General features: G+C 38.4%; 2 protein-coding genes across 3 annotated transcripts in view; one reads left to right on the plus strand and one right to left on the minus strand.

Annotated features, from left to right (window-relative positions):
• The window catches only part of LOC122658349 (acyltransferase-like protein At1g54570, chloroplastic), a 42712-nt gene extending 36890 nt beyond the window's left edge, over positions 1 to 5822 (minus strand). The window contains exons 1-5 of one of the 2 annotated variants that reach the window (XM_043853266.1): positions 5316 to 5822; positions 4958 to 5009; positions 915 to 970; positions 513 to 671; positions 302 to 406 (exon numbers count right to left, since the gene is read on the minus strand). In XM_043853266.1, coding sequence (XP_043709201.1) covers positions 302 to 406; positions 513 to 671; positions 915 to 970; positions 4958 to 5009; positions 5316 to 5757 — 814 coding nt within the window. In that variant the 5' untranslated portion in view covers positions 5758 to 5822. The remainder of the gene's footprint in view (positions 1 to 301; positions 407 to 512; positions 672 to 914; positions 971 to 4957; positions 5010 to 5315) is intronic. The other variant, XM_043853265.1, reaches the window with a different exon arrangement.
• Positions 5823 to 15948: 10126 nt separating this feature from the next.
• On the plus strand, positions 15949 to 19473 carry LOC122657586 (APO protein 3, mitochondrial-like). The gene is made up of 3 exons (XM_043852333.1): positions 15949 to 16570; positions 16659 to 17086; positions 19030 to 19473. Exons 1-3 carry the CDS (start codon positions 16182 to 16184, stop codon positions 19437 to 19439), a joined length of 1227 nt encoding a protein of 408 aa, XP_043708268.1. The 5' UTR covers positions 15949 to 16181; the 3' UTR covers positions 19440 to 19473.
• The last annotated feature ends 5370 nt before the right edge of the window (positions 19474 to 24843 follow it).

The following is a 24843-nucleotide window of genomic DNA, read 5'->3' on the forward strand; positions in this document are numbered from 1 at the left end:
AATAGGCCAAATTTCAGCAAGCCCAGGCTAAAGACATGTGTCCAAAACAGATTTCAAAAGTTTCAACCTTGAGCATAACAGATACAGTATGCCACGATGCAAAAGCTTTCAGGATCATGCTAGATAGAAGTTCCACAAAAGTTGAGATAAATTCAGGTAAGCATGTTTTCTTGCAGACTAGATATGGACGATTTAATACTGTTGAGGACTAAGAGAAATAACAAGTTGTTAAAATAATTCTATCTTCCTCCACAAATTGAAGGATGACACGTGAGAATATTGGAGGAAATAAATAGCATACCCATAATGAAGCTAAGTAGATAAGGTACAGTGATGTGAAGTTCATCCGGCAAAGCCTTCAAGACGGGGAGCAAAGGTTGAAGCTGGGACTTGCCAAATGATGTTGCTACATGAAAAGGAAAGAAATATATAAACTGTATGCATCAAGAGGGGGGGGGGGGGAATCCCGACTTTGTAATGAAAAAAGTTAATCTGCAAATTTTCCCACTGACCTGGATTGACTAAAACCAACACTAGATCGATAGTAGGGTTACGAGCAGCAACTGCAAGAGCTAAGCATCCTCCCAAAGAATCACCAACTAAATAAATTGGCTTATTTGGAGAAAATGTATGCTCAAGTACCAAGATGTTTTCAACAAATTTCACTAGCCCTTCACAAGAGAAAACCCAATAAACTGATAAATATTTAATGTATAACAAAAACTAGTTTCATCAACTTTAACAACAAAAGGTTGACATTTAGGTGAAAATCTCACAGCAATTCAAAAAATAGGATACCTTTTTAACCATTAATATGTAAGACTGCACCATTACAAAAAAGAATAGAAAAGAAATCCAATCAAACACACCAAGGAAAACTCAGTGAATATTAAGAAATACTGAACAATCAGGACCTTCAAATGGTGTCCGATCATAAACAGGAATGTGCATGCATCTAACTTCAAAAACCCTGCAGCCAAAGCAATTACAAATTAGTACAAATACTGACTTAGGTATGAACCGGGTTTGATAAAACATAAAAGTACACAAAAAGTTCAACTATAGCATTTATTAAAATTAAAATAAAATAAAAAAACCTCAAGTACAATTTTTTCACAAAGGAGGATAAAAAATGCAGTTTCTCAAGACATTCCATGTTAATGGTTTCAAATGGCATGACTCCGGCATGAAGAAACTACAGAAAGAAAAATAATAAATGGAAAGATACAGATGATTCCCTGATTTTCTCCTGGTATATACTTCAAATTGTTGCAAAGGTTTGGAGGAAGGAACAAGGAAGTGTGGAACCCACATATGTTTTGGGATGGGAATAACTCAACATCTTTCTTGCTTTCTTTTGAGAAGGCAAATAATATTGTTCCTCCTCAAGGAGTCCTTTATTGGATAATGAAAACCATATGGAAAGGCCAAAAACAAAAGGAGAAACCAATACACAAAGGCATAGACAATCGGTGTAGACCCAAGCACTGTTGACTCAAATGTCATTAGAGCTCAGGAAACGATGGTCTTTGATCTACAAAAGGACTCCACAAGATACTTAACATTATTTTTCAACAGGTCTCACTATCTGACAATTGGATGGCTGACTATTGGTGGTAGTAAGCTGGAAAACTGGAAGCAGCAGTAGCAGTGGCAATATATATAGAGAGAGAGAGAGAGAGAGAATGGGCTGGAAGAAAGAAATTTAATTGTATGTTGAAGAGACATTGGGGAACATGGATTATTTTATTTTGGCAATGATCACTATAAGAAACTAACTAATATTAAAAGTTCCTATTTAGTCACTTTTGGTTCATTTTAGACGAGTTTTAAACTTTTAATGAAAAAAGAAAGCTTTTCTTTATCCTTTTACTCTACATCTTGATGTAGAATCTTTGGTTCAAAAATCAAATCAATCTTCAAAAAGTGAAATTAAAGCCCAAAATAACCTAGAACAAAAATCAGCTAAAGTGGAAGCAGAAGATAGAAAGGTTTCTGTTTAGGTACAAAACAGCATATGAAATGTAGGAAAAAAATAGATTTTGAAGATAAATTAGAATGAGGGTTTAGAGGAATGGCAGTGGATTATTGGGATGGGCTAGCATTAAATAGAACGAGGGTTTTGTGCAGTTGGAGAGTGAAAATCACTACATTCATTGTAAAATTTGTATGGCACGTAGATCTGTATAGTAACTGCACAGCCCAAGTCATATGACAACTCAAAACCCGCTAAATAGAAGTCAAGACTAAAGTAGAAAACCTCTCTTAAAAGCATCTGGCTGACCTACAAAATCCTAATTACCATCCAAACTACAAATAACCAGAACTAACATAACTAGCAATGTAGAAGAAGTGAGGAAGAAAGGAGAGAAGAGACTACCGCAAGAGAGAATGCAGTCCATAACAGCGGCAGTTCTCTCCCCATTGTTTATATAAGTAATCAATTACAATACCCCAAGGACTAGAAGACTCTTCAGTCCTTGCGTTAGTAGAAGACTTATTAACCTTAGCATTAACTACTAGAAACATCTAAAAAACTAAAACTGACTATCACAGGGGTCTGACAATAATATCCCTGCGGTACTACAAACATAAACATATCATATCTTAACACAAAGTTTCAACATTTTGACCATAAGACAAGGTACTCCATCTGCACCCTCCACCCCTCCCCCCAAAAAATTGTGGCGTTCTAAATGAAGTTCTGTTAAAAATGGACACAACTAGGGATGCTTTAGAACCAAGAGGTTTAAAGATAAGCCAGCAGAAACCAAATAAGGGGTGCATATTTTAACAAAAACAGGACTAGAAATGAAAAGATTGGTTAAAACTGATTACCATGAGATACCTCAGAACAATCATTTTCATTGTCTTGGTCTAATAAAAAATAGGGAGGGTAACTGAAGAGGATGTTTCCCATATGATTAGAGTCAAGAATGAAGTGGAGTGGAGCTTCTATAGTGTTGGATGATTGATGCATTCCATTAAGGCCAGGAACATTTGATGTAACAAAATGTTAGGCAACAAGAAAACAACACATGTATAAATAGCAAAGAAAAGGATGTTGAGTTGGATGGATGACAAGACCGTGAATAATAGAATCAAAATTGAAAGCATTCAAGACAAATTAGGAGAAGTAGTTAAGTTTTAATGTTAGGGAACAAGTAGGAAAGGAAGAAGAGATTGGAGGAGGAAGAAGAAGAAGATGGAGACAAAGAGAAAAGAGAGGGATGTATTTCGGTGGGAACTCTTGTGTGTTGAGAGACTTCTCAACACACCTAAATAACTTTATTACTAGTTAGAAGATAATTACATCCAACTCCCTAGTCCCTAGGGAGGTAAAAGATAACAAAGGATAAAAAACAGAAATTACATAAAGAGGAAACTAGACATTAAGCTAGTTCCTAAACTACCCTTATTACATAGCTTCTAACAAGTCTAACAGAAGTACAAATATGTGACAAAATAATTAGAAACCAAGATGGATGAGATCATTTGTAGTGGTATGGAGTTGTCCTTTATTTTATATCCTTGACATTTTTGCGTATGAGGATGGGCCATATCCCATAACTGAAAACATTCAACACAGATCCTCTACGGCGCAGCTGCCCGCAGCGGCCTGTGCGGCGTAGACTGGGCCGCGCGCAATGACCGCCTAACCCCCGCTTGGGCAAGGCGTTTGGGCAGGGGTAAGGTGGTCTTTGTGCGCGCGGCTCAGTCTGCGCCGCTACGGGCAGCACGCCGTAGAGGATCTGGATCCAAAAACATTAGGAATTACCACTAACTGCATAATCAGTTCTCTGATTGCAACAAGGTTGCTCACACAAAATCTTATAAACACATGAGAACAAATCATTTTTTATTAAATAGCCTACATAGTCAAAAGGGAGAGTTAAGACAAGTAGACAACATCAAAGACTAATGGAAGTTCTTCCTATGACTTTGAACATGAGTGTGGATGGGGGAGGGAGACAGGCCGCCAACATAGAACAACAATTGATATATAATTTTGAATAAAAAACAAAAAAAAAAATCCCACACCATGTACTGCATCTTCTAATGATGATTCAGTTCAGTCAGGACCTTTTATTGATGACTGCGGCTGCAATTTAATTTCAACTATCCAGTGGAGAAGTATATTCAAATAGGCTAACCAGTAACATGCTTACTATTACAAACAAAATTGCATGAGATGTGAACTTGCTAAAAGATTTGTTTGCATGAACCAAATTGCTGCAAGCTATTGCCATAGTTTATTATCAAATTGTTGAAGATACATACAGTGGATGGTTTTGTTCTATCTGTCTAAATTCATTATAGTGTCCTATTGTAATTAGAAATAGCTTTCTACTATAATTAGGATTAGTTCTACTTTAGTTTCCTAATTGTAATTCTATTTTCTAGATTTGGTTCCTAGTAGGATAAGGAATCCTTGCTATGTAATACTACTTCAATACAAATAAAGGAATTGGGGGGAACTGCTGAGCAGCGATTCTGTCTCTTAGCAGCTTCCCTTTCTCCCCCCATCTTCTCTCTTTTCTCCTTTGGTTCTCTGGTTTCCCATATTTAACTTTGTTACAAATGATTGACTATTGTTCCAAATATAGATCCATCAATTTATTAGATGAGATCTCTTCCACTAAGTCAAAAAAATTTAGTCCAAAAAAAAAAAGGCAATTCATACAACAACAAGAGGCAGAATATCCAAGATAACACGACAACAATTTGAACATAAGTAACACTTTGGGTAACATCACAAGTCTGAAACACCATTACAGGCATTAGTAGTATCAAACCCAACAATTACACTAAGTATTCTGAAGAATCATATCATACTTCTTGCATCTATTAAAGAGAGAGAATCATGTTTCAGAAGCTACAGCACTTGCATGATTCGAGCATGTGTGTGCATCTGAGTCAACTCCACTTTCAGAAGAATAGGAAAATTTTGGCATACCTCCCAAGGGGCTTATGATGCAAAAGGAGCCCCAACCCGACCCCATCCATTCCTGTTTGACTCAAAATAGAACAATTAGCATTTAGTGAGGATTCACAGTCTCACAGACCCCAGAATTAAAGCAACAGAAAATAGAACGAATATCACTAAGCGAGTGTACATAAACTACCAACAACAATCAATGAAACAGAAAAGGGCCCACAATGAAAGTATCATATAGATAGAAAGAACCAACTCGAGGTTGAAATCGAGGTCCTCCAATGTAATTTTTTAAATTGATCTTATGAGCATTATAAAACTTAGCAAGCATAGAAATACCTGTGAAGCTGATAATCTACAGTAATGCAGCAATTATTACCAGGCAAAAACAGAAGAAGGGGAGATTCTTTTATAGGAGGCCCACATGCAACAGGGCAAAACCAGCGAGGAGGGCCGCCGTCGGGCTTAATCATCTCCTTTGATATGTCCAAATAATCCTTCACAGTCTCTTCCCCAAACCCATCATCCCACAACACTTCCAGCTCCTCGGAAACCGTATCCTTCACCAACCTCTTCCTTTCAAGGTTAGAACCCACTCGACCATTGCCTCCATCGCTAGCTCCAGACCCAATCCTCCCATCCTCCTTTGACAAAGGAGCAGGACCATCGGTTCCGACCGTATCCGAAGGCAAAACCGAACGATTCCCAGTCGCCGACACATGAACACGGAGCCGAGCAGAGCACTTGAACTCGGAACTCACAGGAAGAGAAGGCAAAATCCAATTACGGATAGAAGAACTGAAAGCTAGAGCGGACGGCATGGTTTCGAAACTAGGGTTCGTTCGTTGGAATTTGGAAGCTGAAAGAATAGGATATTAATACATAGATATTTAAAGGAAGTAACGGATGCAATCAATCACATTTCTCTTGCCTGACATTCTCTATAACAGACAAATAGCAAACCAAAAAGTTTTGAACTTCCAGAAAAGTTGTTTATCTCTCTCCATCTTGAGTTTGGTATTTCTCATCTGATTCAGACGTGAAAACCAAGAGAATGGATATATTTGGAAGGTTGTGCAGCCATTTGTCAGGAATCGAATAGTTTGGACTGTATATTCGGTACAGTTCATGAATCGTGGTGGGAAAGAAGAACTTTGATTCCAGGGAAAGCAAAGCAAGAACCATATCTCTCTGTCACACACACTCAGTGTGCTTGCGTGGTGCGTTTCTGAGCAGAAAAAGGGAAATGAGTGGTGAGGATGAATTTTGGCGGGAGAGTCGTTAGGTTCATATCTCTCTCTCTCTCTCTCGGCCAGACCTTTCTCCGTATGATTTTTTTTGTCGTTTCAACTCAGAAGAGTAGATAGACGCCCTTCCTTACATGTGAATTTACCGTAATACCCTGGCTCCGCTTCATGCTTGGTTCTCAAGGCCTTTTTTGCTGGTCCTCTATCCTAACGGTGTCAAACTGGTCCTAATCGATATGGTTGGGCCTAATTAATCCCTACCCATTTAAAATCCTACACTGTTTTTATATCATTTAATTAATCGGACCTCATAGGATAAGTATAGACATGTTTATATTCTATTGGTCAATTATCCAATTCGTAATCGAGGTCAAGTTAATTGGGTAATAATCGATCTTTAAACATGCTAATTAGATTAATCGAGCTATAAACAAGTTATAAGTAAGTCATAAATGAGTTGATCAAACTATAAATAATCTAATTGGGTTATAAACGGTCGGTCTCAAATCAATTACCAATGTTAGTCAATTGCTCCCAAATTGTGTATCTATTGGGCTACAACCAAACATGGTTAACGTCTAAATAATAATCGATCTAAGCCTAGCATTGGACCATTCACTAATCGGTTGGTCTAGTTTCAAGCTTTAACATTTCTATCCCCACTATTGGATGAAGCGTATGATGTACACCAACTATATACACAATCCGTGTAAAAATACCAGGTCTATTAGTTTGGTCAACGAATTTATAATGGGCCAAGTTTTTCTTGACCACTAGCAGTGACAAAGAATCTCCACATCCACTCCTATTAGTAATATCACCTATAATAATAACCAAAAGTCTAATCATACGATCACATCATCAATGTATATAAGATTCCTCCACTCCATACGTGAAGGAAGTTTTTCTAATCCTTTTTGAGTTTTTGGCTTTCATTGTAACGGCCAGTCCAAAAACATGAAGAAGGCTAGATTTGTAAAATATGGCAAAATAGAGTGGCATTACTTAGCCTCCTTCTTTCCCTACCTTTTATGGCAAACATCCAAGGAATGACAGTTGCATTGTTGGGTATTCAGTCCAAAGCGGCTAGCCGGCTATGGTCCACCACCACTAGCGATGGCCTGGTCAGCAATTGCACAAGTCAATTCAATACAAGCATCACATCATTGCCACTCTAAAATCATTATTTTGTGTCTTTTTTATCAAGATAAGTTTCATTATTGAATAATTATCACTTCCAATTCCTCTAATAGGGGGAGTGGACCCTATTTTGGACAGTGTTTTTGGGCAGAGGATAGGATGATCATTTCCGTCCATGTGTAGAATTGAGGGAATTGAAAAAAAACAACAAAATGTAGTGGATAACGATTCTACATACTTTTCCTCACCTTTGAAAAAACCTCCATACTTTCCCAAAAGAAACTTCTTAAAAAAGGATGGAGTTTCCCTTAATTAGTTAATTCATTGTGAAGAAGGAATTCTTTGGGACCATTTTCTATCATTTATTTGAATAAATGTCTTGGAATAGTGGAAGGCATTTTGGACCTCTAACATTTAAGGGATGTTAGAGGGGGATACTACCAGCTATAGATTCATGGGTATGTTTTGTGTTCGATAAATGTGTCCATCAAACCTACCCAAGCATGTCAAATAAAGTTTATTATTGTCATTTTATCTTACCAAAAAAAAATTGTTATCATTTTATATGTGATGTGTTGTTCTAAGTTTATACCTTAAAGTGTCCACAACTATAGACAGTATTGGGTGTACTGTTCATAGGGATGCCATATTATATATTTCGGGTTGCGACTCTAAGATATGTGTGTGAACATTCATTTTGTTTGGGTATTAGACATGATCATTGTGAGGGTTTTGTATGAATCACCATCAGTTGTTTATACAGCAAGGCTCTCTGGTAATTATTTTTGTCTTCATTCCTAATATGTCCCTACCATTACAACTATACTTTGTGCATCTTGGTGTACTAATAGTTGATGCATGCATTGACTATTTATCGGTAAGCTAGATTCATATTGTGTATCTATGACTGATGGAGATGTTCAACATTGCATCTACCTCCCAATTAAGGAGAATATCATGAGAGAATCTACTAAAAATTAGTGAACGAAATTCTAAATTCAATGGCAATTTTATAAATTGTAACAAGTTTTATTATTATTATTTGTCATGATAAAGTGTGAAGTAACTCATCTCTCTATTTTTTTATTTTTTTTTTTGGCAAGAGATCTCTACTTGGTCACATGGTCTCTACACAAACGTCTGGGCCAATGGGGGAACACGCCTAGGTATCTACCCAGGGGGCGGAGGCATCATCTCACGGTCCCAATGAGAGGGCATAGGAAACACCACCAAATAGAGATCTTTTTCCCTTTTTTTTTTTTTTAAGTAAATTACATGCACCCCCCCCCCCCCCACTATTTTGAAACAATATCAAACCACCCGAAATAGTTTCACTTTTTACGTGCACCCACCTGGAATTTAAACGACTTACAAATAAGCTCCTACCGTCAAGTGTAAAACGTTAGTTGTAGTTAAACTTTTTTAAAATCCTATTTTACCCTTCAGTAATTTACAGACTCGTCAGCATGGTGGCTGCAAGAGCCTTGCAGTTGGGTGTCCCTCCCTCACTCTGCAAAACTCCAACCACACGCTGAATGGCACCCTCAGCGACCAAACCCACCTTGTTATTGTCATCTAGACTGAGATTGAGAAGGAGCGAGAGAGCGGCTTCTTGGATTCTAGGGAAACCCTCAAAATTCAAGAAGATCGAAATAATCTGAAAAATTAGAGCCGATCGGACGACAAAAGTAAGAAAGGGGAACCAAAAAAAACGACAGTGATAGTTCGATCGACCGTTAAAGGATGGATAGATCGGTGGCGAACAGAGTGAGATCCAAAAATTTCGAAACCCTATCCCTAGAATCAGAATTACAGAAGGTTAAGAGCTGAAATTGGAATCAATCGGGAGAGGATGATAGAACTTGAGCGAAAACGTGATCTATTTGATGATTGAAAGAAAGAATCAGTAAGGAATCTAGCTCGAGATTAGATAGATTTGGAAGAAATTGAAAGAAATCTGAAAGGGGGAAAAAAAAAAAAAGACGAATAGGGTAAAGCCAAGGCTCCACACTGTAGAAGACTGTGCAGAGTCTGGGTTCGTCCGGAGAACCTAGATTCTTCTTGAGTTCCTTTTGCAGTCTGAGTGCGTATTTCTCATTCCTTGCCGGAATCCAACCACCACTGTATGGAAGGTTGATCGAAGGTGTGGCCTAATGATAGAATCACCGGGTCCAACATATCTCCAAGGAAATTGGGCATTTGAAATTGTCTGGGAACTGAGTTGCCATCACTCTCTGTGTGTCTCTCTGACCTCTATCTACTTACCGAATAAAGCAAGAGAACAAACAGGTGGAGTTAAGCAGGGGAAGAGAACAGAGGAGAGAGAGAAAGAGAACAAACAACTTTCCCCTTTCTTTCTTTTGTTTTTGTTCTTCTCCAACGTCATAATCTAATGATAATAAGAGTTTAAGAACTGGGTATAGATGATAAAAGAGATCAAACAGGGAGGGAGAGAGAGAGTGAAATGCTTAACGGAACCATGGAGTGCATTAGTGCATAAAAGTTGATAAACCATGAAAGGGGCGAGTACACGGCGGTGGAGAGACTAACCTTCGCCGGAGGGTGGCTGGGCCAGGAGATGTCCGCCGACGATGGTTTGGTCTTCTGCAACCTTCGCCGGAGGTGGTGTGCAGCAAAACCTTAAATCAATTTAGGGATTTTTGGTTTGGAGGAGAAGATGTAAAAAGGGTAAAATGGTCTTTTTACTTACAAAACTAACAGTTTACTAACACCGTGAGCCATTAGGGGTTTTTTGAAATAGTAAAACTAAGGGAGGTGGTTTGATATTGTTTCAAAGTACTGGGGGGGTGCATGTAATTTACTCTTTTTTTTTTTGAATCTATACTTCTAAATTGTTTTAATGAGTTTGAAGTATTTACCCAAAAAAAAAAAAAAAAAGAGTTTGAAGTGGAAGGGTAAAATTTGTAAACTCATCTCTAATGAAATCTTATAGGAAGATAGGGATTTTCATACTCTCAAGTGCAATGCACTGCCCAATACACCACACTTAAGAATCCAACCATCCACTCAACACTTGATAGCATAAAAAGACGCCACTGCCCATGTTTTTATGGTTGGATTTTTAAGTGTGGTGTACTGGGCAGTGCACCGCACTTGAGAGGATAAATTTCTAGAAAGATAGCATCTCCCTTGGCTCTTGCCCCCCTCCCTCTCAGGCTTTCCTTCCCTCCTACCCCTCCCTTGCTCACCCTTTGCATCTTCCTCTCTCCTTTCATTCTGATGGAATCTTGCAAGTCCGACGACCTGCAAAGTTGGAATTAGGTAGTTTCAGGATTTTATTCTGTTGTCGATTTTTTTACTCTCTCTGTCTCTCTTTCTCTCTTATATATATATATATAATACTATATGATTGATTTTGATAATGAAATTTAATGTGTGAATAATCCAAACCATTCTCTAGATATTCAATAGTTAGAACTGGTGCATCCCCCTCCATGCAGTACAATTAGAAGGCTATTTTGGGGATCTATAGCATGCCCCTCGTTATAAACTTTCGATGGATGATGGGTGCAGAGTTTAAAATTAAACCATGAATTGGTCTGCAGAGTGATCCCGATCGATTCCACTCTAATCGGTCAAAATCGATGGAAATTGGCCAAACCCTAATTCACATACAAGATCGGATCTGGATCAGCAGCCTGAATCCGATCCGATTTTTCAAACAATGTATAGGTGCCTATGATTTGTTTATAAACATACAACGACATTCAGGTTCAGGCCAAGTTAAATTGTACCAACTACCAAGAGGTGCACAAGACCAAAATTGGATATTCTTATTTGGGCCTCAAAAACACAATTCAGCCCATCCCAGACTTTGCAAAAAGTCCATGTTGGTTCTTTTCTTCTTTCATTGTGTCTCGAATCAAGCTAGCTTGAGAAGAGGTCCCGGACCGCCAGCTTAAAGTATTTTTATCTGCTCCATTTCCCCAAGTTCCTCTAATAGAGGGGGTGGATCCCACTCGGGCAGTGTGTTTGGGCAGGGGTAGGGTGGTCATTTCTGCCTCTCTCTATTAGAGGAACTTGGGGAAATGGAGCAGATAAAGGTCCCCGCTTAAAGGAGAGGCGAATAGGGTTAGTTTTTGTTGTTTTTACATGTTTTAGATAGATTGTTTTCTCTCATCTTTTATGGGTTTTATTGGGTTTATTTATTTGTTTATCTTTTTTGGTTTTGCTTTCCCAAGGTTTTGGAACTTTAGTTGATTATTCATCTTCAAACGACTTGAATCGATTAACTAATCATCTTCTATGTATCTTGGTATTCCAATGGGTTAATTTATGTTTCGTTTGAATGGGTTAATATTATAATTCCTATTTTGGGAAGGGGTTTCATCTGGCGTTGGAAACTGTTTATGATCATTATATTCGATGGAAATTCTAGTAACAACTATGAACTAACTGGGATTGAAACACCATAGAAGCTGTCAGGGAAGTTTCAGCAATTTTAGTTAAAGATGATAAAAGAAAGGGAAGATGGATGAAACCACCGAGTAACAAGGGAAGAGGGGGTTGTGAAGTTAGAGATGATGCCCTATGGACAAAATGGTAAGTTCACACTGAAGGGGTATATTAGTCATTTGAGGGTAAACTTAATCAACATTGTAACACTTAACTAATGGAGTGGGAATTCAGGGGATGCAGTTGTATAATTTAAAAACACAGGGGATCGCTTTGTATTTAGTATAAACCTTAGGGGGTGGCAGTGTAATTTTTCCTCAAAGAAATTATTGTGGAAGTATTTCTTCTTTAAAAGATTTTTTTTTTTTTTTCATATAGACAAAAATCAGGGTCAGGGTCGATCAAGGTCAAGACAGGGTCAATCAGGGCCAACCCTACCCAGCCTGATCCAATCAGGGTCAATCAGGGCCAGATCGGGATTGGGAAAACCTTGGCAAGGTCGGATTGGATTGAGGTTTTTTTAGGCCCTGCCAGGGTTAGGTTGGGCTTGGGTTTAGGTTAAGGCCCCTAGGGTTGGGTTAGGGTTTAGGCCCAACCCGACCCATTGATACCCTAGTTCGATCTTCGTCCTGCAGCTACGGTTTTTGCTCTCCACTCTTGGTTCAGGTACAATCTTCCCACACCCTCACCCTCACCCTCACCCTCACCCTTGTACCATCATTCTATTGAAGCTTTTGTTTCCAAAATATAAAGTTATTAATTTCGTTTTTGCAGGGAAAATAGAAGAAAAGTTGGATCAGTACCTTCCTGCAACTAAGGTTTAGGGGTTGGGGAAAATCGGATCTTTTGCTCTCCACTCTTGCTTCAGGTACAAGCGACCCACACCAAATCCCTTGTTCCATCATTCTGTTGAATCTATCCTATTTTATTCCTTCTTTTCTGTTGCTGTTTTCTATCGACCTGCAAAGGAGTTAATCAAACATGCCATTTTTTGTTTCAAACAATTAATTTTGTAATTTTTTTCCGGTAATTTTATTGAAAATCATTACCTTAAATAACTCATCACTCTTTGATTTTAAGGGTCTTCTTTAAGAGCCATTCTTTGTCTATATGTTTATGCGTGGAACCCCAACATGGCTAAGGTTAAATTAGTATATCAAAATCCTAAAGTATAAAAAAAAGGGGTTCCATCTTCGTTATGCATCTCCAGAAAAACTCTTTTGACTTCTAGCAACATTCCTACACCAAATAAAGCTCCTTTCCTTTTTGTTGATCAGTTAGATGGGCAGAATAAATCCATGAAACTGTGGTCATTCTTGATGGTGATGACCCAGCCCATGTTACCTAATATTAGGAACCCTAAAATTAACCATTTTGAATGCCTGAGTCTGAATACTAAATCGTTGCATCAATCTGCAATCACTAAAACCATAGGGGTTTATAACGTGGACCCAAATTTCCACAGTTTTGATAACTTGAACCCCCATGGTGAAAAAAATATGTACCAAGCTAACACTTGCCTGACATAGATAGCTGGATTTTTTCTTCATTTATTGAAGCAGTTTGTTCCAAACATTTCTTATTTCTAAACTTTTTAGGAATTTTTCTTCAGTTTGAGTTCAGTTTTGTTTCCTTTGTTAAAAGCCTGTTATGTATTTGGTAGGGATGTCTAGGTTTTGGGGTCCTATTTTCTTAAGAAAGAAGACTATATCACATTATTGGGACTAGGGACACTAGTGTTTGGGCTAGTCCAAGATATAGATACATATACCCAAATGATGTGGTCCCAAACTCACTAATGGCAACAAATCAACTTAAAAAAATGACAATCAACCACAGATTCTGACATTTTTCTCTCCCTCTCCTAAAACTCAACTTCAACACAAAGAACACTGTTTGCAAAGCATAGTTGTCACGGCGATCCAAGTCGGTGGAGGGGTGTCTGATCGATATATCGACACGTCGCCCGCCATGGCGTTGCCATGGCAATCATGTCAACCATGGCAGAATTGTAATTAAATCCAAAGTTGAATGGCAAACTAGTAGATAAATCAAGATTTATAAGAGCAATGGCAAAATTGTAGTTAATCTGAAGTTGTAAAGGAGTGGCAGAACTGTAATTTAATGGAGTTAAAGAGAAAACTGAATGGGCTAAACAGAATAGCAATAGAGAATATAGGGGGTTTAATTTAAATAATATAAGTTGTCCTTGCTTGCAATTTTAAAGACTTAATATGTCTTCTTCAACCTTGCAATAACACGATAGAAAGAAAAAACTCAGAAACCAAGGCTAAAATAGGAGATTTAGGGAAACAGGGAGTGGGTCTAAGGTTGGGGAAGAAACAAAAAATTAAAGAAGAAGAAATCGAAAAGGGAAAGAGACACAGGATTCCATGGCGTAGGTCGATATGCACATTTCTCCTGCGCCAGGACGCCATGGCGGCGCGATGGCGACGCCATGACAACTATATTATTTGCCTATAAAAAACCATAATTTATCTGTAATCTTTCAAGGGTGATCTTAACCTCTTCTTCCAAGCTATTTTTCATTCTTATCAGTCCTAAAATCATCAAAGGTTTCTTCTGCTAAATACCATTTGTCAACTGTGCCAAGTTTCCCAACTGTTCATAGGTAACAGCATCATCAAATGTTGCACATGAACAGGGTTCACTTCTTTTTCTTTAGAAATTACATGATTGGTTTGCAAAATAGTGTAAAAAATCTGGGAAGAGAAATGGTTTCTTTGATAGCCCACCCTTGGAAGCCTTTCCACACAGCAATGATTGAGTTTGGCTCCAAAAATTGGCACATGGTCAATCCAGACCATACCTCATTTATCCAACTATGGGAATCACCAAATCACTCTTCGATATGGCACTAGATCAGCCCTTTAGGGAGGGTTTATTGGCTGGGCCATTTAAAATACTTTTTGGCACTACTTTAGGGAGGGTTTCTTGGCTGGCACTAGATCACCAAAGTTACTTTACCTTGTTTTAATGCATAAATGAAGAAATCAGCATGTGATTATTTTAGTAGGAAAATCCTTCTATGTCTACAAGAAATCAGCATGGATAGGAAATCTGAATTGATGGGCTGAATGGAGGAAACAACCTAGGTAGAGATTGAATGGTGAGCTACTACAGAAAACCCAACTGCAATAAGGACAATTCTGAGTTCTTATTGTCCTTTTTCTTCAATCTAAAGTGTTGTGACATGGAGAATATCATGTACCTGTCAAGAGTTTAGTGGTAAAGCCAAAGTATAATATTTCGATAGTGAAGGATGGATTAAAATCTGAGCTGGTGGGAATCTTGGATCCACCTGTCAAGAGTTTGGTGGGAATCTTTGAGCCGGAAAGCTGTACCAAGTTTCTTCTCCTACATGGATCCTACCACTTGTAGGTTTAAAATTTCTTATAATATCTTAGATTATGAAGGTATGGAGCTCGGGTCTATTCCATTTGCAATCAAACAGCTTGAACATAGAACTCTTGGGGGAAAGAAATTTCCTATTGCATTGTGGAAGATATCTCCTCTTGACCTTAAGGATGCTTGAACTTGAAACTCTTGATCTTTAGTAAGAGTACTTCTAATGCTAAGTGAGAGAAGTTGTTTAATATTCTCAGCAAAATTATAAAACTCCCCTCCTTCCAAAACCCAAACCCTCGTCAGGGGAGGGGTTTTGCAGAATTGCAGTAGAGCCCTAGAGCGACACCACCACTCCAACTTAAGGAGAACTTCCAGGTATCTCTCTTCCCTCTCTCTCTCTCTTTTCCTGCTTTTCTTTTTCTTTCTTTTGTTAGAGGGGCTATGAGACTGCAAATATAGCAAACCCAACTGGTTATTAAACCTTCTCGACGTAGCCACCGCCATCGCTCAGCCCTTTCAAAACCTTCCTAACTTAATTCAAATCGGCGTTTTATTTTAAGCCCACTTTTTGACCAAATTGTTAATCAACAAAATGAAGTCTTTTGAATTTTAAGCCTTCTCAATAATTCCCGAATCTGAATTTGCAACTATGGGGGGAGATCCTTACTTATAATTCTTTTCTTTTTTGATAGATGAGAGAGAATGGTGTGAAGTCCGAAGTGATAGATCTAGGAATGGTTTTTCAGCTGTTCCGTAAAATGCATTTGGGCCCCCATGCTGGAAGCACACTCCATCTGCAAATAAATAGAGAAGCTTCAGTACATTTCTTCTCGTTTTGGTTTTGTGCAGTTTGGAACTTGGAATCTTAATTTTTCATTAATTCTGCTGATTTTTGTGCTTATTAAAAAAAATGGGTCCGACATTGTTCATTTTCCTCAGGTAAATAAGTTTGGAAAGGCTTTAGACAGTCTGTGGAGACAGCATTAAAGATATTCTTCATCTAGCACAGTTTGTCTATGAAATTATAGGCCCTGGCCAGCAAACTCTTATTCTGCAATTCCCAAGGTCAAAATATGTTACGAAGGCAAACTCGAAATATCACAGACCATCATGAGATAATTCTGCAGAACTTCTTGAATCTTATGGATAAAAATACTGTTAAGCACCCCACTGCCTCTTTCTCAACTAGTTCTGCCGATGCAATCAATTACTTAGAGTTGTCAAAGAAGCTTGGGCTATCAGAAAGAAAGCCACTGGTGACAAGTGTCACTGAGCTTAAGCGTAAAGCGAGAATGGAAAGGAAGATGAGGCAGCGGGTGCATGAGATTACTCTACAAGCCCCAGAAAATGGTATGTTAGTTAAGAGTTTAGTACCAGTTGCTCACAAAGTCTATGCCGCTAGAACCATGCTTTTCAATTGTGTTTCAAGACTTGTCAACAACATTCCTATTTATACATGCAGGTATGATAGTCCTCTGTAGGTTCTGTTGATTGGGTTTGATGTATCTATAATGGTTTTTTGTTTTTCTAATGTTCTACTCCTATTACAGCTTGTGTGGAGAAGTTTATGTTGGGCGTGTGACACATAAGATTAGATCCTGCAATGTTGCCGGGAGCCCATCTAGCAAAGAGCATAGTTGGGAAAGAGGAGGTGTGAAACACATTTTGCCCACTGTTGAATGTTTCCATCTATACGACAGGGTGGGAAGAGCTGTGTCACATGGAGAGCGGTTCCAAGTTGATCGGATTCCAGCTGTGGTAGAACTGTGTGTGCAGGCAGGCGTGGACATCCCAGAGTACCTAACAAGAAGGCGGGCTTTCCCTGTTTATAATGTTGCTGGAAGGATGATAGATTTTGAGCAGAGGTTCCCAAAGGATGTTTTGGCCGGTGAAGACATCGAAGCATTTGGATTTTGGGAGAAGAAAGAGAAGCCAGGCAGGAATAAGAAGTCTTTGGACTTTCCAGATGATCTACTAGGTTTGTTTCCTAGTTGGTTTTGTCTCCCTGTTTGTTGCTTTGCTTAGGGTGAGAAATATGTTTTCTCTGTATTAATTGGATTCGAATGATAAAAAGGGCTTAAATTCAGCTTTAGGTTGCACTACTGCTTTAGGATTTTGTGTATTGCTATGGCCACATCTAAGTGATAGCCTACCAGAAGAATGTGACTACCATATTCATACAGAACGCGTCTGTGTGGCAGTTTTGAGGGCTGCCATGCCAGGCACCTAGGACCTGAAACTTAAATAATGGTACATGTGATACAAAGAGGGTTAGGGTTAGTAGATGAGAGTTTCTTCCCTTCCCCAATCCCAGTTACTGCATCATCTTCATGATATCTTATGGATTAGGCGAAAAAAGGATACCTTCTGTCTTATAGATAAAGTAGCATAAGTGCATAACATATGTATGTAATAAAACATTTATCAAGGGAAAAAATTTCTACATTACCTTCCACCTTGGAAATGTATCTCTAGACAAGTTGTCAATTGGAGGCTATTTCTAGCATATGATGTACTGATTTGGCTAATTGACCTCTTGATAGATCGCGTATTTGTCATATTTTGCGGTTCATGTTGTCAGTATGGTTACTTTTTGTTCTTGTAATTTTACTTGTAAAACTAGAGAGGCTTGATCTAACTGTTGCGACCATGTTAATCACAATGGTTTTGACTTTGATGGTTAATCCAAAGTCCAAACCATGTCCTCTATATCCAATAGTCAGAATAGCCATATCATTTGTCAAGGAGGGTGGCCATATGAGAAGGCCTTCTTAGATGGGCCACTCAAAGGTCATTTTGCCAAAATGAAATCCTGTGGCTCACAATGTACAATGTTCTTCCCTTCTTTTATTACTCATCCCATTGTCCACCAAATTTTGATTTATGGATTTTGTCATTTGGTGAAATGTTTTCAAGCTATTACTTATCATGCAAGTGGAAGATGATTTTAGTAACGTGTCAACAAAGTTTGAGCATTAGTTGAGATGACATGTGACAAATAAAGGTGCTTCTCAATCTGTTGTGTAGAGATTTCTGTCTACAATGTCCATGTATGAAAATCTCTTCAGATCTAAAATATATTGTGGTGAATATAAGAATCTAATATTTTTCCTGAACATATAATGGCAGGCTTTATGTAGTTATTGTTCTTGCTCATTAGCTCATAGCTATTGTACTTGCTCATACTGTGAAAACGAATTTCAGATTTTACAAAGCTAACACATTTGATTGTAAGCACCATATAAGATATCTGTTGGAACAAGATTATCTTGTTGGATATGCCCAACATCTTAATGATAGTCCATTAGAAGAAAATCGTACTTGGCATTAAGCATTTTCTAATGCCCAACACATAGTAAATGTTTGTGGTTATAGGAGTAGAGATAGAATCTTGCCTCTTAGACCTACCCCCTTTCTTTTTCTTTTTTTTTTTTTGGGGGGGGGGGGGGGGGAGAAGAGAAAATCTTGGCTCCTGCCTCTACCAACATGTTTCCATGTCCTTGGTTTATAGCTATTCTTCTACTTCCTACCACAAAGTCAAGCTAGATTACAGTTGTTTCTTTTTTTTTCATTCTTTATCTGTCATAGATTAAAATACCGGATCAGAGGAGTTGACCAAAGTGGGTTTGGCCTCAATCAGCACTGACATGAGTTTTAACTGCTCAAACCGCATTGACCCAGGTCAAGTTGGAACTGGGCTCCTCTGCAATTCAATTAGTGGTCTGGTTTCACAAACTAGGGTATCTATTTAGCCTTCTCTTGGTCATTTAAATTGGATTGAACCATGACTTCAGATTTTCCTATACCTGGGTATTGTCATTGATTATCATTTTAGTACAGATTGTCTTTTTTGTTGTTATTGAATTAATACATTTACAAAACAAATAGTTTTTACATTCTAAACTAGTAAGATTTATGCAGGATTAGCTGCACGAGGCATGGAAGCATGGGAGAGTATTCAGTCGGGAGCCTTAAAACTCATGCAGAAATATGCTGTACAAACATGTGGCTATTGTCCCGAGGTCCAAGTGGGGCCCAAAGGACACAGGGTGAGGCAATGTCAAGCATATAAGCACCAGATGAGGGATGGCCAGCATGCATGGCAGGAGGCAACAATTGATGATTTGGTTCCTCCAGTATATGTGTGGCATGTTCAACAGGAACAGAATGGTAGGCCACTCGTGGATGGCTTGAAGAGGTATTACGGAAAGTTGCCTGCCGCAGTGGAGTTGTTTTCACAGGCTGGGGCACATGTGGGAGAAGCTTACGCATCTGTGATGAGGGAAGATGTTGTGGTTCCTGGATTAGATGAAGAGAAGTGGGTTGTGTGAACCCTATTATTGCTAGATCGGGTGCATTGGTTGAAAAGGATAATGGACATGGTGATACCGTGTGAGAAGGTTGTGATTCTGGCTGTGCATGTTTGAAGAAGGGATAGATGCACTTTATGGTACATGAGCTGAGATTGATTACATTCACTTGGAGTATTGGAGGATAGAGAGAGGTGAGGGTGGAGGTGGGATTCGATCCCAGATTTTTGAAACATTTGCTTTCTTTCGCGAATTGTGGCAGTGGGAGTAGTGCGTGCACCGCGGCCAAAGCGCTTTTGATTGCAGTGCAATAAACTGGAATGGCTGCGTTAAGCATCTCAATGCTGAAGATTTGATCCTGAGATCAGACGGAAAAGACTTATTGAACCGGCTCACTGAGAAGACGAAAACCTCACCAGCTGAGATAGCTACTGAAGAGTACAAACGTCCCCTGTTGGATATGAGAATTTGGAGTTTACACATCAATATCAGTTCTTGTAAACCTTAAAACAATAGGTGAATTGTTTCTGAAGTGGGTAATGACTGCAGAAATGAAGAATGGAAAATTTAGAGAAAAACTGGGAAGGGTATGGTATCTGAAACTGCCTAAAGTTGCATCATCCAACCTAAGATCACAAGTCCTTAAAGTGCTGATCTAATACAATTTGCCATGGTCACCACTAGTGATTCTTGACAGGTCAAAATTCTAAACTGTTAAGAGTGGTTGTCCAAAATAACCAGAGCCAACATTGTATACAGTGAATTGTCAAGTGTACAGAGGAGGAGTTAGCTTTAGCTATTAACAAAAAGTAGTTCATATTAAATTTTTGATGAATTTTGCCCTTGATAAGCCTTCAGATGAAAGAAAGAATGTGATAGTATACATGGAAAGTTGTCCCTTTTCTTAGATGTATATGTAGACAGTAGATTTTGCTCTAATAATTGCCAAATCAGTGGAATAGTAATGTAGTAGAATCAAATTTTCAATTTGACACTGTTAATAAACTAATAATTTGTTTACCCCTTGTATTGCAGTTTACCAAACAGAGAAGAAACCTATAAACGAAGTAATGTGATGCTTCAAATGACATTACTGATGGTGCCATTAGTGGCACAAATCTTCCTAATTTTGAATGTAAAAGCGATGGCAGAATTAAAATCCTTGCCTCAGAGGCATGTTTGGTTGGATTCTAGTGGGTCAATCCTAAAGTTTGCAGAATCGCAAACATGCTATGGCATTGGCATGGTTTTTCCACTTCTTGTTTTTTTTTTTTTTTTAATGGTAAGAGGAAATGTTATTGATATTGAGAGCGAGAACCAAGCAATGGTGGATCCTCTACTGCCGAACTGCCCTGTCCTACCATGCTACGCAGACACAGTAAAGCGTGAAATGACCACCTTACTCCTGCCCGAGTGCCTTATTTGAGTGGGGTTAAGGCGGTCATTTCCCGTCTTGCTGTGCCTATGCAGCACGGCAGGATGGGGCAGCTCGGCAGTAGAGGATCTGAATCCAATTAGCTGTTTGATGTCTTGCAGCACAACTAAATTCGAAAGAGGGAGATCTGTGGTGGATGGCTCATTGAGATGCTTGGTCAAATCCTGGTTGTCTGATTCCTCTATTTTATTGCATCCAGATATGAAAAAAAAAAAAGCATGGGTCTCGCTATGTACCTTTGTCTAAGCCTTTTCTTTGCATTTACAATTGAACATGGAGAAGGATTTTCTTCAATGTGCGTGAAGAAAAAGTACAGCCATTAATGGCTGTCAGCCCTCTATTTAAGAATAGTCGATAATATTTTCTCACCATTCGTCAATATAAGGAACACCATGCGATCCCATTGATCAAGGATTTTCCTTGGGTGTGGAAAAACTCGATCCAATGAATAAATTTTGTAATTAAAAATTAGGAGATTGTTTCCACAACGGATTATAAGATTATTCTTATAAGATTAATGTGTTTGTAATCAACAAGGTCACTATACAGACTTATTTGTCCATCCCATACCATTTTTTAGCTTCAAAAGATAAAATGTTTTTTTTTGGTGTGATTTTCCTTCTTCTTCATCTTCATCTCTAACACTAGCTCCCCCCTCCCCCCTCCCCCCCCCCCCCCTCTCTCTCTCTCTCTTTTTCTCTCTCCTCCCATCTTCGATATGCATGAAGAAAAAGCATATAGCCTTTAATGGTTGCTTGCACCATATTTATGAATGGTTGATAATATCTTTCACTGTTCTATACATCTTTTGAACGACATATGAATCCATCAATCAAGGATTCTCCTCTGATTTTGTGTTCAGACTTCGGACTATTCTTATAGGGTTAATCTGTTTGTAATCAACAAGATTACAACATAGACTTATTTGCCCATCCCATACCACTTATTAGCTTTTTAACATAATTTTTTTTTTGTAATTTTCCTCTCATCCTCCCTCTCCTCTCTCCTCCCCTTCTACTTCGTCACAGTTTCAGTCTCTAGAGCCAGCTCCCCTGCCCTCCGTCCGACTCCCTCCCTCCCTCACTCAATGTGCATAAAGAAAAAGTACACCCTTTAATGGTTGCATGTCCCCTAGTTACGAATGATTGATAAAACCTTCCACCATTCCCTATACCCTATGAACAACATGTGAATTCATCAATCAAAGATTCTTTCTTGATCATGGGTGTGGCCATGTGGGAAAACTCGGTCCATTAAATAAATTTTGTAATTAAATATGGGAAAGAGAACGTTATTTGAGCGCGTGTAGTGAGCTGTCCTACACCCCCAAACATAGGGTTGCTGAAATGATCGTTGCGCCCCCAGGAAATTGCGGAATTTCCTAGGGACACGGCAGCCATTTCACATGCCCCCTTGTATCCAGGAGTTGCGCACGTAAGGTTCTTTCTCTGTTAAAATATTGAATAAATTTCGTAATTAAAAATTGGGAGATTTTTTTCATAACAGACAATTCTTATAAGGTCAATTCTTTTGCTTAGCGAACAACCGCTGACTTGGTTGGTTGGAGGCATTGCTGGTTGAGTGCATGTCCTCCAGAAGGTCAAGGAATCGACTCTCCTGGATTACCTATTGTGCCAAAAAGGTAAAAAGTTGCCTCTCTCTCCCCTCTACCCACCCCCCCTAGTTGTAGATTGTGCGCTTGTCTACTAACTTGTTGGGACGAGAAATTAATACGACATTTCAAGTACATTTCCACACCGATATCTTTTTGCACACATCTAAAGTCCCATGGTGAATGAATTTCCATTCACCTTTGCTTCAGAAAAACCCGATCCAATAAATTTCGGCCAAATTTTTTATGCACATTTGTGTTTGTATACCGTGGTTTCAACCATCAAGTGGGGAAGAGAAAGAAAGTATGTAATATTATTTTTGTATTTGACAAAAAAAAGCCGAAGCATCAACGATATATGTACATGTGACTATGCACAAAAACTAGACCCATACTTTTCCTTGGGAAAATAGGAAAGATCTCTTGAGCCTAGTTATTTAATTTTGCGAATAATTCGGCCGAACCGAATTTTACCGAATAATACGAATAATTTTGTCTGAATTCGACTTGAAAATAAAAGTAAAAAAAAGTTGCAAATAATTCTGACAAACCGAATAATATCCAAATAATTCTATTAGCGAGCATGGGCATGAAACACACCATAGCTCACCAAGTGCACTGGGCAGCTATTGGTGAATAATCTTGTTATGTTAAAAATCAAATTGTATCCAAAATCAAATTACATTTTTGGGGTTTGGGCTTGTAGGGTTTCACACTTTTACTTGTTACCCTTACCGGTCCCAGATGGATCCCTCCTCTATCGTCTCGTTTCTCCCTCTCTCCCATAAAATATGAGTAATCATGGACCACTTGAAATGATTCTTGAATATTTTATTCCAAGCTCCCATCACAATTTTATCCTATAAAGTAGGGAGAATGTTCTCTGTGCCACAACGCAGGTTGCAGCCAGGCACATGGGCTTGCCACTCAAGGGGGCAAAGTGGTCATTGTGCCCACCCCCATGTGCTTGGACGTAGCTTGCGCTGTGGCACAGAGAACATCGCCCCTATAAAGTATTAGCCATTGTTTGAAACTCAAGTATTCCACCAGACCAGATTTTATGTATTAAGAAGAAAAAAAAATACATAAAGCCAAAACATGGTCTGATAGAAACATAAACAGAGGATGGATATGAATCTTGGATAACATTGATTGATGGCCATGGATTATTTTGATAAGCTGTGAGATAGACTAGACAAACTACAACTAAATGTTATGATTTTGATTTTTGTTATGCTTTAGACCATTGTAATTCTTGTTATGCTTTTATGGATTATGAAATTAGATGAACTAAAAATTACATGTATTCCAATTTTTATGTTACTTGTATCTTATGCAAGTATGTTAATTGATAGATAATGTTAAACAGATACTATAAATATTAAAAATAACGTCCGAATTGTTTGTCTGATTTTTATTTTTTTTTGTAAATGAATAATTCTCGAATCTGAATCCGAATCCGAATTTGCTAACTAGGCTCCTGAGTGGTTTGGGAATGATTCTCTCTCTCTCTCACACACACACACACACACTGACCTCGTTGCTCTTCTATGTACGAAATCATTCCTCGATCAGTGTTAGAGCTCAACACGTTTAGTAATCTATCGAGCCGGTGCGGGTCAGCTAAGGGTGTCAAAACCAAACCGAAATCGTTTATCGAAATCGAACTGAACCGTTTAAACCAAAACCGGTTGGCTATTTAGTTAAATGGTCCAGTTATGGTTTAAGAAACGACACCGTTTATTTAATCGTTTCGGTTCAGTTTAGACCGATTAATCCAACGGTTTCAAACCGTGTAATCCAATTAAAACCGATTATAACCAAACCGTCTAACCGTTTAAGAACCTTAGTTTTAGGGGAGCTATTGATTCGTACTGTTATGTGCTTCTGGGTCTCTCCATTTTGAAGCTCTAACCATGGCTTCCGTTGTTCCTATTTCATTCTTAATTTTTATATGTATCTTCCTTAATGGTTATGTACACTGCCAAAGACCCCCATTTTCTATTAAAAAATGCCGCAAGTAACCAGTGTAAATTAGATTTTTTAGTAAATGGTTTATGAAACCATCTAACCAAAACCGTGTAAAACCGTTAAAAACCCATTTAACTGAAACCGTTTACCAAACGGTCCAGGTTTTGATTATGAGACCGTTTAACTAAATGGTTTGGTTACGGTTTCTACCCTCAAGCAGTCAAAACCGAATCAAACCGAATTGTTTAACCGAAACTGGACCGTTTAACACCCTTAGGGTAAGTTTTTGACACTTTTTTTTTTTTTTTTTTTAAATTTAAAACTAAATGTCATAAAAAGATATATTCAAGAATAAGCAAAAGTTTTCATGCACGGCCTGAATTAAATGTAGTCAGATAAATGTCAAT

The sequence above is a fragment of the Telopea speciosissima genome, chromosome 4, assembly GCF_018873765.1.
Source record: "Telopea speciosissima isolate NSW1024214 ecotype Mountain lineage chromosome 4, Tspe_v1, whole genome shotgun sequence".
Classification (NCBI taxonomy): domain Eukaryota; kingdom Viridiplantae; phylum Streptophyta; class Magnoliopsida; order Proteales; family Proteaceae; genus Telopea; species Telopea speciosissima.